At 41.2% G+C, this 16475-nt stretch overlaps 1 protein-coding gene across 1 annotated transcript in view; it reads right to left on the reverse strand.

The window, feature by feature from the left end:
• Positions 1-16475, reverse strand: part of kcnh3 (potassium voltage-gated channel, subfamily H (eag-related), member 3) — a 174125-nt gene that overhangs the window by 48705 nt on the left and 108945 nt on the right. The window contains 2 exon segments of the mRNA XM_032515261.1: positions 7441-7569; positions 13417-13650. Coding sequence (XP_032371152.1) covers positions 7441-7569; positions 13417-13650 — 363 coding nt within the window.

Consider the following 16475-nt stretch of genomic DNA (forward strand, 5'->3'; position numbering starts at 1 on the left):
ATTATAAATGTGAAGTCTCTCTTTATAGGTGTTAGGTAAAGGTGAGATTAGTTTTTGGCCACCTGCATTCAGCTTTTTGACACTTTCTTTTTCCTTTTTCTCACCAGTATGACATGTCTCCATGGAGATTTCTTCTTACCAGAGACAGCTTTGACCTTATTGGGAGCAACGGCATCAATTAAAAACATTTGTAATTTTACAGTTGAAATTATCTCCAAGCTCAGTGACTGAGAGCCCAGAGAGGGAGGGGGGGAGGAGGAGGGGGGAGGGGGGGGAGGAGGAGAAAAGCTGAATGACTGTTTCACTGGTGTTTTCAGTGATGTACCGTTTTCTGATTATCTTTGTTTGGACACTTTTGGGCCCGGAGATAGAGCCGTTAAAGAAAACACAGGAATGATCGGAGAGAGCAACGTCAGTCACCAAAACCTTGGAAATGTTCAGACCCTTGGAGACCATCAGGTCCAGAGTGTGCCCCTTATTGTGCGTGGGCTCTGTCACATGCTGAGTTAGTCCATAGTGCTCAAAAACACAACACAGGTCCTTATTCCCTCTATCCTGGTGGGTCAACATGAATGTTGAAATCACCCCCAATAATTACACAATCAAAGTTAATGCAGATTAAAGACAGCAGCTCAGTGAAGTCATCAATGAAGGTTGCACAGTCTTTAGGTGGCCTGTAGATATTTAAAAATATTGCTTGAGGTGAAGACCGTATCTGAAGAGCCACAAAATTTCCATAAGATATTTCCATACATTGGAATGAGTAATTTAACAAAATATCGACTCCATCTCTTTTCTTATTCACTCTATTCTCGTTCATAAAACTGAAGTTAGGGGGAGCTGACTCGATGAGACCAGCAGCGCTGTTATTATGGTCTAACCAGGTCTCAGTTAAAAACATAAAATCTAGATTGGGCTTAAATATTAAAATCATTGATTAAAAAGGATTTTCCTGCCAAAGACCTGACGTTTAGTAAGGCTAGTGTTAGTGTGTTTTCATTTTTTGGGACAGGCTGTAGCTGACGAGGAATGGATGCTACATTTGCTAAGTTTGCAGTTAAGTGCTTATTCACCATTCTTTTCCTATTACCTATCACAACAGAAATTGAGGAAGAACTGAATCCACAGGGCCCGGGCTTGTCTTGGAAAGAGTCCTGAGTGTCACTGGTCCTGCAGCCTGGACCCGGCACATATCAGATAGTGCTTGCTGGATTTTGCACACAAGCGTCCTTATCAGTCTGGGGGGAGGGAGTTTTCTGACATCCTGGCAGAGGTGCCTGGCGTTTTACTTTTGCCCGGGGATGAGCGATGGGGGAAGGAAGGGGGGTGCATTTGGTTCCAGCATCTACCAGCTGCTTCATCTGGTCAGAGAACTCCCAGATGGAGGTGGGGGAAAGGGTGAGTGGAGAGGGTGATGGATCCTTAAAGGCTTCGGGGTTGGTAAGGGGGTTCGAGGGGTGGTGAACAGGTGAAAAGGGGAGTTGAGGTTTTGTGTCTCGGCTCTGTGGTCTCCCACGGTCAAATCTTTGCACAGGTGGGGGCTTTGGTGGATCACTGTCGCACTTATTACAGTGGTGTGAAAAAGTGTTTGCCCCCTTCCTCATTTCCTGTTCCTTTGCATGTTTGTCACACTTAAGTGTTTCGGAACATCAAACCAATTTAAACAATAGTCAAGGACAACACAAGGAAACACAAAATGCAATTTGTAAATGAAGGTGTTTATTATTAAAGGTGAAAAAAAATCCAAACCATCATGGCCCTGTGTGAAAAAGTGATTGCCCCCTAAACCTAATAACTGGTTGGGCCCCCCTTAGCAGCAACAACTGCAACCAAGCGTTTGCGATAACGTGCAATGAGGCTTTTACAGCGTCCTGGAGGAATTTTGGCCCACTCATCTTTGCAGAATTGTCCTAATTCAGTTACATTAGAGGGTTTTTGAGCATGAACGGCCTTTTTAAGGTCATACCACAACATCTCAATAGGATTCAGGTTCCGAAACACTTAAGTGTGACAAACATGCAAAGGAACAGGAAATGAGGAAGGGGGCAAACACTTTTTCACACCACTGTATGTCTTCCTCTTGTTTAGATTTGTCTTGTCTCGTGTCCTTGGTGGAGGGAGCAGCACTGAAAGTAAAGTAGGTCAGAGGTGAACAGCTTTACTCCTGGCTTGTTAAGGAAAAGTCCATCTGCTTTAAAAAGATGTCTGCGGTCCCAGGAAATGTTCAAATTGTCAATAAGCTGCGGAGAATGGACGGCTCATTCAGCTGAAAGCCATTTGTTTAGTGCCAACAGTCGGCTGAATCTCTCAGCTCTTCTTCTGAGAGAGAAAATCTGCGATGTGCGGCATATTCTTAGTACTTTAAAAAGAGGAAGAGGCTAGATTTTTGATCAGGGGAGACTTTTGGGATAACTTTAAAACTGGTGATAGAAATGCCGGGTACAATTTGCCAACATGTGAGCTTTCTGGAAAACGGTGCACCTTCAGTGATGATTCAACACAATAAAAGAGATGATAAATGTCCCAAAATCCAGCTTTTCTGACTGTATTATCAAATCAATCCGAAAATTCCGCCGGATGTCACTCTTTTCGGCCAGATGTCCGTCCCCCCACCTCCGGGGGATTTCTGAGGACTATGGTGACCTGGTCCTCAGATCTCTGCAGGGTAAATCCAGACAGCTAGCTAGACTATCTGTCCAATCTGAGGACTATGGTTACCTGGTCCTCAGATCTCTGCAGGGTAAATCCAGACAGCTAGCTAGACTATCTGTCCAATCAGAGTTTTCTGTCGCACGACTAAAACAACCTTTGAACGTACACATGTTCCACCAAAACAAGTTCCTTCCTGAGGCCATTTTGCAGCAGCACCATTGCTCCATTAGGGCTTAGCATGCCCATGAGGATTGTTTGTTTAAAGAAATCCCAATAGACCAGAACGTTTTTCTCCCATCCCGGAATGCTGTGTGGACTAGCCAGACCTTCCTCCACAGCGCTGTGGAGGAAGGTTAGGCAATGTGAGACTAATCCATAAGTCACACAATGACAGGAAACAGGACTACTTTTGTCTCTGGTGTGGGCCGTTATCCTCACATGATCGGTGATTGCGTCCTGCGCCTCTCTGTGACGGCTTTTCACCCAACTTTGCAGTTTGGCCATTCAGCACCATTCAACACCTGTTGCTTTCCGACATCGCTGGACGATACTTTACCACACTAAAAGGAATAGTTAGACCTTTTGGGAAAATGTGCTTCTTAATACGGCTGCAACTAGCGATTATTTTCAAACATAGTTTATTTTCTCAATCAATGTATTAGTTGTTTGTCTGTAAAATGTCAGCAAAAAGTTTTAAAAAATGTGGATCAGTGTTTCCCAAAAGCTCAAAAAGACATCCTCAAATGTCTTGTTTTGTCCAGAACTCAAAGATATTCAGTTTGCTGTCAAGGAGGAGTGAAGAAACTAGAAGGGTAGCTCACCTGGGAGATGGTGCCCCCATTTCCAGAGGCTCAGTTCTTGACGCAGGTTAAACTCCGACCTGCGGCCCTGTGCTGCATGTCATTCCCTTCTCTCTCCCCTTTCATGTTTAAGCTGTCCGGTTATAACAAAGGCCTAAAAATGCCCAAACCAAAAAAATGTCTCAAATTGATTGGTGGATTATCAATATAGTTGGCAATTAATTAGCAGTTGATAACTAATCAATTTATCTTTGCAGCTCTCGTTTAAGCGTTGACATTCATTTAGATAGTTGACAACTAATCGATTAATATACATAATGCCCCCAAAACCAAAATGTTTGAATGTATAGAGAAGGATGCAGTCTCTTTAACCTGCAGCTGGTAAACATGAGGGAATGCTAAAAGGAGACGGGATTTACACACTTTAGGGTAGAGTCTTATCTTCTTATGAATACCTACAGCGCTGGTTTGCAGAATATAGAGTACATTCTCCGTTGGTGGGGGAAATGGGCTGGTTATACATTCTAAATTATTAATACAGTCAATTAACACCGTGTGCATGTGTGTGAGAGCTAGTTTTAGAGCATTTCAGTGTGTGTCTGTTTTTAAAAGGCACTTTTGTGAGTATTTGTGGGCACAATTATGTCTCTTTCTTTGATTTTTTTTCTAATCATTCATGTCTTTTTCTTTCCTTTCTCGCCTCCCCTTTCATCGCACAGTCTGATTCTGCGCTTTGCAAAAGGCACATCACGCTGCTCTAAGTGCCAAAAGTGAACCGCTAATCCAGTCAGCAGACTCCCGCTGAGGAGCAGAAAGCAGGTAAATGGATGTGTGTGTCAACGCAACACATCATCAATGTCAGAGTATTTACTCTCCCCTTGTTCTCTACTTGTTTGTCACTTATTCCCTCTTTCATTTCATACTCACATTCCCAGGTGCTCATTTTAGCAGAAACTCAGATCTTGTTTGTTGATGGGTATAGTCTCGTCTCAGTGATGAATCAGAAATAGATGCTATTTAGGCCTTTGGTCACTCTCTTGCCTTGTCTTTCCGTCTGTTTTGACCATAATGCTTCTAGTTCTGCTGACATTAAGTCCATCCTAACTTTCACAGGAATACGATTTTGGACATAGATAGCCACCCCACCTCCATTTGCATTGCTGTCTTTCCTATATATATTATATCCTTGAATACTTATTACAGCATCTTCAAACGAGAAATCCAGATGAGTCTCTGTTATGGTTAAGGCATGTACATATGTTGCCTTCTGACAGGATATTTGAGATATCTAAAATATTATTTTATTTCTAAGACTGCATATATTAATATGAGCTACCTTCAGCCCCTTCCTAGTTAGTTTAATAAGGGAGGGGGAGAAGCCACCAACCACAGCTAAAACAAGAACCAGTCGGCTACAAAAGGCCCAATCCTGGGAAATGAAGGTCAACCTGGGAGGAAGGCTGCGGTTCCCCCAGGTTGTCCAGACAACCCTGAGGCCGGATGTGGTACTGTGGTCTGAAGGGGAAAAAAAGATCATCCTCATAGAACTTACAGTCCCATGGGAAGAGGGGTGTGAACAGGCCTTTGAAAGGAAGAGATCCAAGTACCAAGACCTTCTGCATGACTGCAGGGGGAAAGGGGGGCAGGCGTGGCTGTTCCCGGTCTAGGTCGGCTGTAGAGGATTTCCCGCTCAGTCATTGTGGAGAATGCTCACAGCCACTGGAATGACAGGGAAGGAGAAAAAGGCAGCAGCTCGCAGGGTGGGGGAGGCAGCGGGAAGAGCCTCTTGCTGGTTATGGAGCAGGAGGGAGGAGTTGAGCTGGAAGCCAGGAGGGGAGACGGGCAGTGGCTCGGCCACCACCGCCGACCCGCCATCGGGAGGGGGTGGTGGTTTGAAACACCCAATCCACCATGGGTACCGCCTGATGACATCACCCGCCTGGCCAAGGCTACATTCACTTGAGGTGAATGAAGATGAGAAGCATTTTTGGATGTATTTTTAATCTAGAGGTCATTATAATATAATATAATAATCAATTTATATTATTATTATTATTATTATAATTATATTTGTTCATCTTAACTTCCTACCTCTACAACCATCTTTCAAATTACTCTTAGGTCCAAACATACATACCAACAAAAACAGACAAAAACATCCTACCAAAACCTTCACCCACATAAAACTTCCATTCCCATATAATTAATATATATTTAAAATTTTCAACATATCTCTCTCTCGTCCCCCATCGTCTCAAAATACCATAAGAAAAGAATAATTACACTGAAACTCTCTCCCTCTCAAAGTCAGAAAATCTCCTTTCTGCTTTGAATGTTACATTACTACAGTCTGAAAAACATTTTCTGGCGTTTTTGGTTAGTCGGGCCAAAATCTATTTTAAATCTAAATTGATATACGGGCCGGATCTAAATCTACAAGGGGTTTCATCTGGCCCGTGGGCCTTGAGTTTTACATCGATGCTCTAAACATTTAAACATGAACACATTTACATGAAGGGTTAACACAGTCCGGTACAATATGTCACGGCTGGGACACGGCGTTGCTAAAACGACCAAAACAGTGCTCTAGTTATACTAGATATAAGAATATTTTAAGCTCAATTCATTTACAAGATGAATTTTTTATTTCCTGAAGTCTTCATGTCAGTCATTGTGTATGAAAACAAAGTAATTACCTCTTTAATTAATCATTTGTGTATCAATTATCGGCATTATCATAAGCGTGTGTGTGTATAATCTCTGATGGGATGTTTACGAGAAACCTTGTGCATTTTTTCATTCATATTAATGTGAAATTCACATTGACAGACACTCATCTAATCAGTGGGAGATTTACTGTACACTGGGGAAAAAGACGCAGGATGAAACAAGGGATGACAATTATTAATAGGTGCTTAACCGTTGTGTGCGTGAAATTGTAATAACTGCAGTGGCGGTTAATATCTGAAATGCAAAGCAGTCTGCGCGCTGAAATGACACTGTCAAATTAGAAAACAGCAGCTCAGCGGGTTTGCCTCATTTAGAAGACTTGTAGTCAGTGTTGTTACAACTTTGAGTTAGGGCTGCACAAATGCTTAGATGCTAAATAATATTTTCTTTGTCGCTTAATCTGTAGATTATGTTCTCGAGTGATCGGTTAGTTGTTTGGTCTATAAAATGTCAGAGAATTGTAAAAAATGTGGATCAGTGTTTTCCATAAGCCCAAGATGATAGTTTTGTCCACAACTTAAAGATATTAAACTGACTGTCACAGAGGAGAGAAGAAACATTCCCATTTAACAAGCCGCAATCAGGGAATTTTTACTTTTATAAAAAAATAAATAACCACTTAAACCAATTAATTGATTATCAAAATAGTTAGCGATTACTTGACATTAATAGTCAATTGACAACTAATCCATTCATCTTTGCAGCTCTACTTTTAGCTAACACCTATTACCACAACTGTAAGCAGGTGTTATTATCTATATAGTCTCTTTTGCCAGACCCTCCTCCAAAGCTCCCTGGAGGAGGGTCTGGCTACTCCACGCAGCATTCGGGGATGGGAGGAAGTCGTGCTCTGGTTTATTGTATATGGAGAAAAGCAGCGGTGCCGTTGCCAAATAGGGTTGAGGGAACTTGTTTTGGTGGAACATGTGTACGTTTAAAGTAGTTTTAGTCGTGTAACAGAAAACTCAGATTGGACAGATAGTCTAGCTAGCTGTCTGGGTTTACCCTGCAGAGACCTGAGGACCAGGTAACCATAGTCCTCAGATTGGACAGATAGTCTAGCTAGCTGTCTGGATTTACCCTGCAGAGACCTGAGGACCAGGTAACCATAGTCCTCAGAAATCAACCAGAGGTTAAAATGCCAACACAAAAGGAAGCCCAAGGCAATGGAAATCCGGCCTAAATGAGTGAAATCCGGCTGATTTTCCGGTGGCATTCCGAATGTCAACGATATAGAATATTATCCATATAAACTCACCTGTGTCAGGTCCTTGCTCCGTGTCCTTCTTCTTGTCGCTGATGTCTTTGTGCGACACGAGGAACAGAACCACCTCCCCCTTTTCATTCTTAATGGGTACGATGTCGAGAAGACACCAGAACTGTGTTCCTGGAGAGAGACAACACAAAGGCAAACATGCATGGTCAATGTCAATCTTTTCCACCCACACATACAAGGGCTGAACAATCAAAATCACAATGTGAACAGATAAAACATGTCATGGAGCATTATAACATGAGACACCATCCAAACCACTCTATATTCTTATGCAAGGATCAGGACATACTGTAGGTTTGGGTTTCAGGAAATATAATTAAAAAAAAGGAATAAAAAAATGTTCAAATAAGAAGTGTAAATTAACAAAACTAAATGTTACACATTGGATTAATCAAGGTCTTCACAATTATACACACTTCACAATAGGCGCATTTTTTCAAATCCCAGTTTTGATTTAAAAACGAGTAATTGTCCAGTCCTAGGTCCCTGTTTGGTCCAAATCCTAAAAAGCACACCATAATCATTTTATTTAATTCTTTTTTCATTTTATTTATTCCAATGAAATGAGAATAATGACACAAAACTGATCACTGCCTCTAATAATCAGGAAATCAGTCAAAAATAATCACAATTCTATATTTTCCTCAAATCGTGCAGCCCTAACATGTGCATTCAAATATTGTTTAATATACTACTATATTAGCTGACAGAGTAACAACTAAACATCAACTGTTGAATCGCTGCCAACCGATAGCGTGAAGCTTTGGAGTCGACATGTTGCAGCCGTGTCTCAGTATTCAAATACTAGAAACAAAACATAGCTAAAGTACCAAAGGTAAAAGTACTCATCATGCAGAATGACCAATTTCAGACTGATCTCGACCCTGTTATTGGATTATAATTATTGAAGCCTTAATGTGTTCATCACTTTAATGTTGCTGCTCGTAAAGCTGGAGCTCATTTTAACCACATCATCTGCTGGGAGGCTCATGAATTTCCTCCTGGGGATCAAGAAAATTCCATGCTAATCTAAACATTAAATCATGATTATTATTTGTATATGACATGATATTTGTATATGATTAATTATATATTGTATTACATTACATATACTGTACATTTATTTCCTATTCATGAAATGTAATGCAGTCCAAAGTACAAAATGCACTTCTGAAATGTAGTGCAGTAGAAGTATAACGTCGATGAAACAAACATTGTACTTCGGTATCATGTACAAAATCTTAATTTTAGAAAACAGGAAAAGATCCAAACAGATGTATCAAGTGTTTACTCATCTAATCATTTCAGCATTTTATAAACAACATATGTTTTCTGTGCAAAAACGCAATGTGTAAAGTAACTGAAGCTGTCAGATGAATGTAGTGGAGTAAAAAGTACATTATTTCTCTCTGAAATGTAGCGGAGTAGAAGTAGAAAGTGGCGTGAAAGGAAAAGACTCGAGTAAAGTGCAAGTACCTCAACATTTGTACTTAAAGCAACACTAAGGGACTCTTCGTGCTTCGGTCCCCCTACAGGTTGGAAGAGGACTTGTCCATTACCGCTGTCCTAATTCAAACTTCCATAATGAAATGTAATGGACAATTCCACCTCCAACCTATAGAGGAGCCGAAGCGGGGAAAGTTCCTGAGTGTTGCTTTAAGTACTTGAGTAAATGTACTTAGTAACATTCCACTAGTGGTCTACAGTATATTATTCTGAAATGGGGGCATTCTGCAAATATGTGTTCATGGTAATGAAGAAACATTGATTTTATTGCTGTTGGACAACAATGGAGCTTTATGGCACAGAGGAAGAAGATTTGACCGGCTTTCATACACTCAGAATACGTGTTTTCTTTATCAGTTCATTGCTGGTTTTGGTCTTTTCATGGGATTTGCTGACATTAAGAAAAGTAACCCCCTGCTGCTGCTGCTCCATTCATGCATGAAATCAGGCTAAACCCAGCTGTTTTGGTGTTCTGTTACTCACCTGTAATCCGTGACTTTGTGTACCGCATGTGGCACACTGCATACTGTCTTTCTGCAACTCCAAGACTAATTCCCTACAGGGGCATCATGCATGTAAATAATGCATTTTCACAAGCGAGAGGACCGGTTCAATAAAAACATCGGCCATATTGAGGCTGGATTTGTCCCCGTTTGGCTGGAACACGATGGTAAACAATCCCAGTCCTCTAACAGCATGTGCTGTCCTCTTTTCTGCCTCTCCATGCATAATTATAAGCAATTATACAGACATCATATTGATTATTATTATTATTATTATTATTATTATTATTATTAGGTGAGGTATTCAATTCAATGAATTAATTTTCTTTATTGGCAAATGTTGTTGCCAAAGCAATTATATGTGCTTGTGGTTAATTCTTTTTCTAGATTTTTTTTTTTTATAAACATGCAACATTATTACTGATGTCTTTTTCTTTAATGTAAATGTAATAAATATTTATTAGAGATGGTCCTATTTTTTGCTTCCCAATACCGATTCTGATACCTGAACATGCGTATCGGCCGATACCGAGTACTGATCCGATACCAACGTGTCATATATTTTATTATGTTTTAACAGCTGTGTACTACTCTCCCTGTATGGATGTGATATGATTTCTATCTTTGTTGTTGGTCTGGCTCCGGTTAAACTCTTTGTGAAACATGAACAAACACAAACAATGAACGCCACAGGACTTTCTTTTATCATCCAGTTTGACAGGCAGATATCTATCTATCTATCTATCTATCTATCTATCTATCTATCTATCTATCTATCTATCTATCTATCATAAATAAACTACTTTAACGTAGATATTCTTTAGGGCTTTATTCCGTGGTTTCGGATCGTTGCATAAACTCCAGGACTTCCTGATACCAGCGTGTAAGGCAGTATCGGAGGCGATACCCATACTGGAATCAGAACATTTCTAATATTTAATTCTCACCCCGGCCCACGTAGTGTTAGCTCAGTGCACCGGCAGAGCAGCCATTAGCCATGCTAGTCTTGGCATTCCTCAAAGAGTGGTCCATGGACCACTGGTGGTCCGCAAGAAGATTTGGTACACATATCATGGTTTTAATTTCAAATTCAAAACAGTGTTTCTCTGACTGTCTGTGAGCGACTCCACAGCCTAATAGTGAGGAGCGTAGATGTAATATTTTCAATAATAAATAAACTTTAAGGGCGCCGTCACACCTGCCTTACGTCATTGTTTTTAATTAGTCACGGTAATAACATATATCGCGGTAAAATAGGGAGGTTTGACGGTATCAAAATTTGAATACAGCCTAACACTAACGTGCTTGCGTGATTTGTAATGACGCATATTGGTGTGCTTGGATTTTTTCCAGGTGTAAAAAAAAACAACCGAGAGGAAATCGCTCCAATTTTGCAAACTAAACGGATTCGGACCAAAGCAAAGGAACAACAGGTGTTAAAACGCCCTGCACATTACTGTTTGAATTGGCCCTTTTGCCATGTTGTCGCCGCTGTTTTGCGACACTCTCTCCAGTTTACATCACGAATGATCAGTGTGATATTTGAAGGAAATTAAAGTGGTCCTTGTTCTGAAACAGTTGGAGAAACACTGCTCTGGCAATGCTGACAACTTTAGTGATCTTTGCCCTTTTTAACATGACTTTTTTTTTATTTTCTGTAAGTTTTTAGATTTTTTAATGTTTATTCACAGTCATCCCTGGTTATTTGTTTGGCCTGTAAATCATATTTACATGACTATGTTATGAGTATGTACTAAAATGCAATTTTAAAAATATGCCCCAGGCATTTCATCTAGCGCAATCATCAGGTAATTTCTAAATTCTTCTGTAACTTTTATATTTAGTTGTTTTGTTTATGGATTTGAATTCCCAGTAATTCCAGTTAATAAAATTTTCAAAGTTTTGCCCCAGGCGCTGGTGAGAGAAGCATGGTGATCTGAGAGAAGGAGCTGTATATAAACGTGTTTATTCTCTCCATTGCTCCCCTGTGGAACAGCTTAAATGCTAATGTGAGCTCATGGAGAGCTGATAAAACTAAACTAACTAAACTTAATTTGTCATTTGTGTGTGTGTGTGAGAGAAAAGCTTACTCCATAAAGTATGGATACCCAAAATGTATACTTAAGTAAGGTAACAAAGTATTTGTACTTTGTTTCTTGACATCTCTGGTTAAGAAGCCGCCATCCGTGCTCCTGTTTGGACGCTTGTTAGGTTTTTCTTTGTCTAAAGACCACTGAGCAAAACCAAAACCAAAAAAACAGAGCTCTGTCTACTGTATAAGCCTGTAACAAAATGCAACACAGGGTTGGAAAAGCTTTTCTAAAATGACAAATTTGAAGAGTTTCATGTTTTATTATCAGCTCTCCATGAGCTCACATTAGCGTTTAAGCTGTTCTACAGGGCAGCAAGGGAAAGAATAAACATATTCATATACCAGCGCATGGGGCACAAAAAATTGCATTCAAGTGCAGACACATTCTTAAGATATTCATAAAATATGAGTAACAGGCCAATACATTAACCGGAATGACTAGGAAAACACATTTAATTTTTTTTCAAAAAGTAAAAAAAAAAAAAGTCATAGGATTAGTAAAGTCATCAGCATTTCCCTCCATAGAGCCATGGAGCAGCGTATCTCAAACATCTTCAGACCAAGAACCACTAACCCAACTAAAAAAGCTCATGGACCACCTACTTCCCCCAATTTCTCAAAAAATCAATGCATCTTGTCTGTTGACAGGAACTTTCTCCTCCATATTTCCTTTGAAATTGTCGCGCTGATCATTGCACGTTGTACATAAAAACAACAATAAAGTGGTCAAGAATTCCACCACGTATTCTGTGTCCCATTTTAGAATAGAGAGGCAAAGTCCCATGGGACCTTATTTCGGAAGAAATAGAGGATGGTATTAGACGGGTAAACCCCGCCCACTCTGCTGACGATGTCATTTCACCCTGCAGCTCGGTCAAGAAACCTGCACGTTTAAATTCTCCTGCTTCAGTTCCCAATTTTGCGGGGACCAATCACAAACTGGCTTATCTACCTGGCGGGCTATTGGCCGGTTTATCGATAGAGAAGCGACCAAGCAGCTTCTTGTTTACATTCAATGTCACATTGACGTCATGTCCGGTTGCTGAGAGTGAGCGTGTGGAATATTAAGGACGCTGAACTCCTAAAACAAATTAAGCAATAAAGGTTCCAAAGTTTCCTCCTGACTAAGAACTATTGATGTAAAATCAGGAAAATCAATCTAGCAAGTCAAGGAAAAGAATCACTGGATGCCGAAGAAAAAAATCAGAAATACTTTATTGATCCCCGAAGGGAAACTCTGTGTTACAATTGCTCAGATATTAGAAAAAAGCACCTCAGGTCACCTCACCTGTTCCAGCTGGGAGAGGATCAGCTGAGAGGGAAATGAAATGCAACGCTGCGCAGGTGAATAAAGTTGAATTAGCTTCCTTGATCCGTGCAATGATAAAGGAAGAAATAAACAAGGCAACGAATAAATTACAACCTCAGTTTGATGCACTACAACTCGGACTGAAGGATTGTAAAGATAAACTCGTAGATGTGGAGTCGGGCCTGTCTGCATGCACGGCAGAATGAACGAAGCGGAGAGCGTGTGTAAAGCTCTCCAGGAAGAAAACTAAGAACTTAGAGATAAAACTGAAAAGCTGGACGGTCACAGTCGAAGATTTAACCTCCACGACAAAGATTTGGAAAAAGGAAAACCCACCAAATTCATGGAGTCCTTCTTCAATGAGGTATTTAAAGATAAAAATCTGCCCTATAGACCCGAAGTGGAAATTTTTAATTTTCAGAAATTTCAGTTTTAAGACTAACATACTTTCTTGACTTGGAAAATGTGCATTAAGTAAATGTGACATGGACCACTATTGGACACGGTAAGCAAATATAAAGAATAAGGTATTCCTGGTGCAGTCTCACCTTCCTTCTTGTAGAAAACCAACTCTGTCTTGAACTCCTTCCTCTCAATCAGGGCTCCTTGGATCTGGGCCGTGGACTTGTCGCTCGTTTCGGGGCCGTACAGGAAGTGGCAAGCGCAGCTCTTCTGCATGAGCTCGGCGCGGGCGTAGCCGGTGAGCTCGCAGAAACCGTCAGAGCAGTACACGATGGGGTAGAGCGACTGAACCTGGGCGTTCCCCAGAACAAAGTTGCTGTCTGCAAAGAGAGAGCGGAGGAAGGACACAGTGATCAATACGGTTGGGAAAAGGAAACCACTAAAATGATGAGTAGAATTCACTGGAGACTTCAGCTCCAGAACATCTGATTTGTGACTCATAGCAGACCTGTATGAGCCCTGAAGAATGGACAGCACGACTACTGATTAGCCGCTTTCTGGCAGAAACCTTGTAACTCCCTATTTGGTCATTTGAATTATTTTCTTTAATCAGTGCCATTTGTCACCCTTTTAGAAAATTTGCCTTTTTCCATATCCTGAAAAGCAACAGTTTTGGCCGACAGTGACAATATGCATGTGCAAAATTGTTGTAATTTCTATTTCTAGTCAGTATCTTGGACCTTCATTTAGAATTCTATTTTACCAAAGACTAAATGTTAGAGAGATCTTTATAGGCCTGCCAAGAGAAAACATCTGGGGATAACTCACAAAACTTCAGACGTTTTCTGTTTCTGTGGTAGTCGGACGAGTACTGAATAAAAAAAACGATTTAATCTCAATCTTCAAACACTCAAAGCAAGACTTTTCACCATATTTGTATTCTGCGTTGCTCAAAGAAACCGCTGCGTTCATTTCCATGAAAACATTCAAACATGAAAGAGGCCTCATTGTGAGAGAGGAGACAGATCGCCGCGAGCACAGCTGCTGGTTCCCAGAGCGAGGACATCGGTAACAACAATTGATCGGGTGAAGCAAACGCTGTCAAGAGTCATCCCAGAACCTTATGAGGTTTCGTTAATTGGGTATAGCCAACAGCACATCCACCCTCCCTCTAGTAACAATCCTGTGTACAGGCGGGAACATGATCCTCTGTTTGCTCGCTTTACAAACACAGCTAGGCTCTCGGGCTTCTGACTGGTGATCAGCAGAAGAGAGATGGAGGTGTGTGTGTGTGTGTGTGTGTGTGTGTGTGTGTGTGTGTGTGTGTGTGTGTGTGTGTGTGTGTGTGTGTGTGTGTGTGTGTGCGTGCGTGCGTGCGTGTCAATACCAAGTGGAAATGTTTGCCAGTACATATTCAGTTAATGGACTATTTATTACTTTGTGCTGAGGCGTTCTCATTGATCCATCAATTCTGACGACCCTCTAGACCCCCTTATTAAATATTTTATGGCCCAGTACTGATGTGTGAGGCCTGTGTGTGTGGGGGTTTGTGTGCATTTCATTGCCTGTGTTGCTTTGAGCCGTTTTGAGAGACAATGAGTGAAATCTTATGAAATCAAAGAGAAAGAAGCATAAGGAGGGAAGGATACATGTTTCTGGGAGAGAAGAGGGAGGATGTGCATGTATGCATACATGTGTGGCTTTCAGTGCAGGAGTTTACTGAATTTGCACGCAGGGCTGTGGAATAAATGAATTTTGATTGCGATGTTGGCTCCTGATAGAAAACCAATTACTTTGTGCATTCAATTTTGCAAGTAAACTCGAATGCACTTACACTTTCGCCCCTCAGGAAGCCTGAACTGTTGTTCAAAGTTTCCATTGCTGAAGCTGCGGCGGGGAGCTGTGGTCTTAGGGTCTTAGGTGCCTCAAGGGGCGGTAACCCACGAACACCCTGGTGGACACCGGAGGTCAGGGAATCCGTCCGGCTGAAGAAGGACTCTTTCCGGGATGTTATCCCGGAGGACTCCGGAGGCAGTAGCAAAGCACCGACGGGCCCGAAGGGCGGCAGCCTCTCCCAAGACAGAGGCAAAGCAGCGGGTGTGGGAGAAGTTTGAAGAAGACATGGAGAAGAACTTTTGGTTGGCACAAAGGTGTTTCTGGAAAACTGTTCGCCACCTCAGGGGGGGGGAAGCGAGGAATCGTCCAGGTATCACACTTCTCAGCCTCCCTGGTAAAGTCTACTAGCCGAGTGTGAAGCAGCTGGGATGAGTATTAGCACCTCTAAATCTGAGGCCTGGAAACCGATGAAGTGCCTTCTCCAGGTAGGGAATGAGTTTAAATATCTTGTGGTCTTGTTCGCGAGTAAGGGGACAATGGAGCCGGAGATTGGTCGGAGAATCGGAGCAGTGGGTGCGGTATTACGTCGTGATGAAAAGAGAGCTGAGACAGAAGGCAAAGCTAGTAGTAAGCATGATCGGTAAGTAAGTAAGTAAGGTAGTAAAGGCAATGACAATAAATCTGTGTTACCTTATTTGACCTGTTATTTCTGACAATTTGATAAATAAATATGCCTATGATGCTTAAGTACACAAACCCCAATTAACAAAACTGATTGAAAAAATAATTCTCATGTTCAAAGAAATCACTAGGAGAGTCTGACACCGCCCGGAGATAAAACTAAGATTAGCTCTCAAATTCATGTTTATGTTCTGCTTGTTCAACGCGTGTTTGGTAAATTGCTCTGAAACACATTCAGAGAAGTTTTGAATTGATTTTTTATTCTAAAATCATTATGATTTTGTTATTTTCCCTTTTAAGGTTTGCTAAAACCTTTTTGTGTGTGTGTGTGTGTGTGTGTGTGGGGGGGGGGGGGCTGCCTTAATACACACAAGAGTCGAGTAAAAGACTGAGTCAATCTGCCCTCTGTAAATTCATGCTCTGCTTTAACTGCCCGACTGCCCCTGCAACGCATTCTCATGAACAAAATGTACGATATTGTACAAAAATGTATTCACACGATACGTATCATATCTTTTTATACGAATGGTTGGTGAGTGCAGCGTGGCCTGCTTACTCGTTCCATGCTGACACCAATTAAGCAGAAGCCGGTGTTTCCCTTCAGTAGTATAATAAAAAAACATGTCTGTATCTGTGCTTGTGCAATATATCGTGCACAGTGTGTGCTCTGTAATATAATAAGAGGTCC

This window comes from Etheostoma spectabile, chromosome 5 (assembly GCF_008692095.1).
Source record: "Etheostoma spectabile isolate EspeVRDwgs_2016 chromosome 5, UIUC_Espe_1.0, whole genome shotgun sequence".
Lineage (NCBI taxonomy): Eukaryota > Metazoa > Chordata > Actinopteri > Perciformes > Percidae > Etheostoma > Etheostoma spectabile.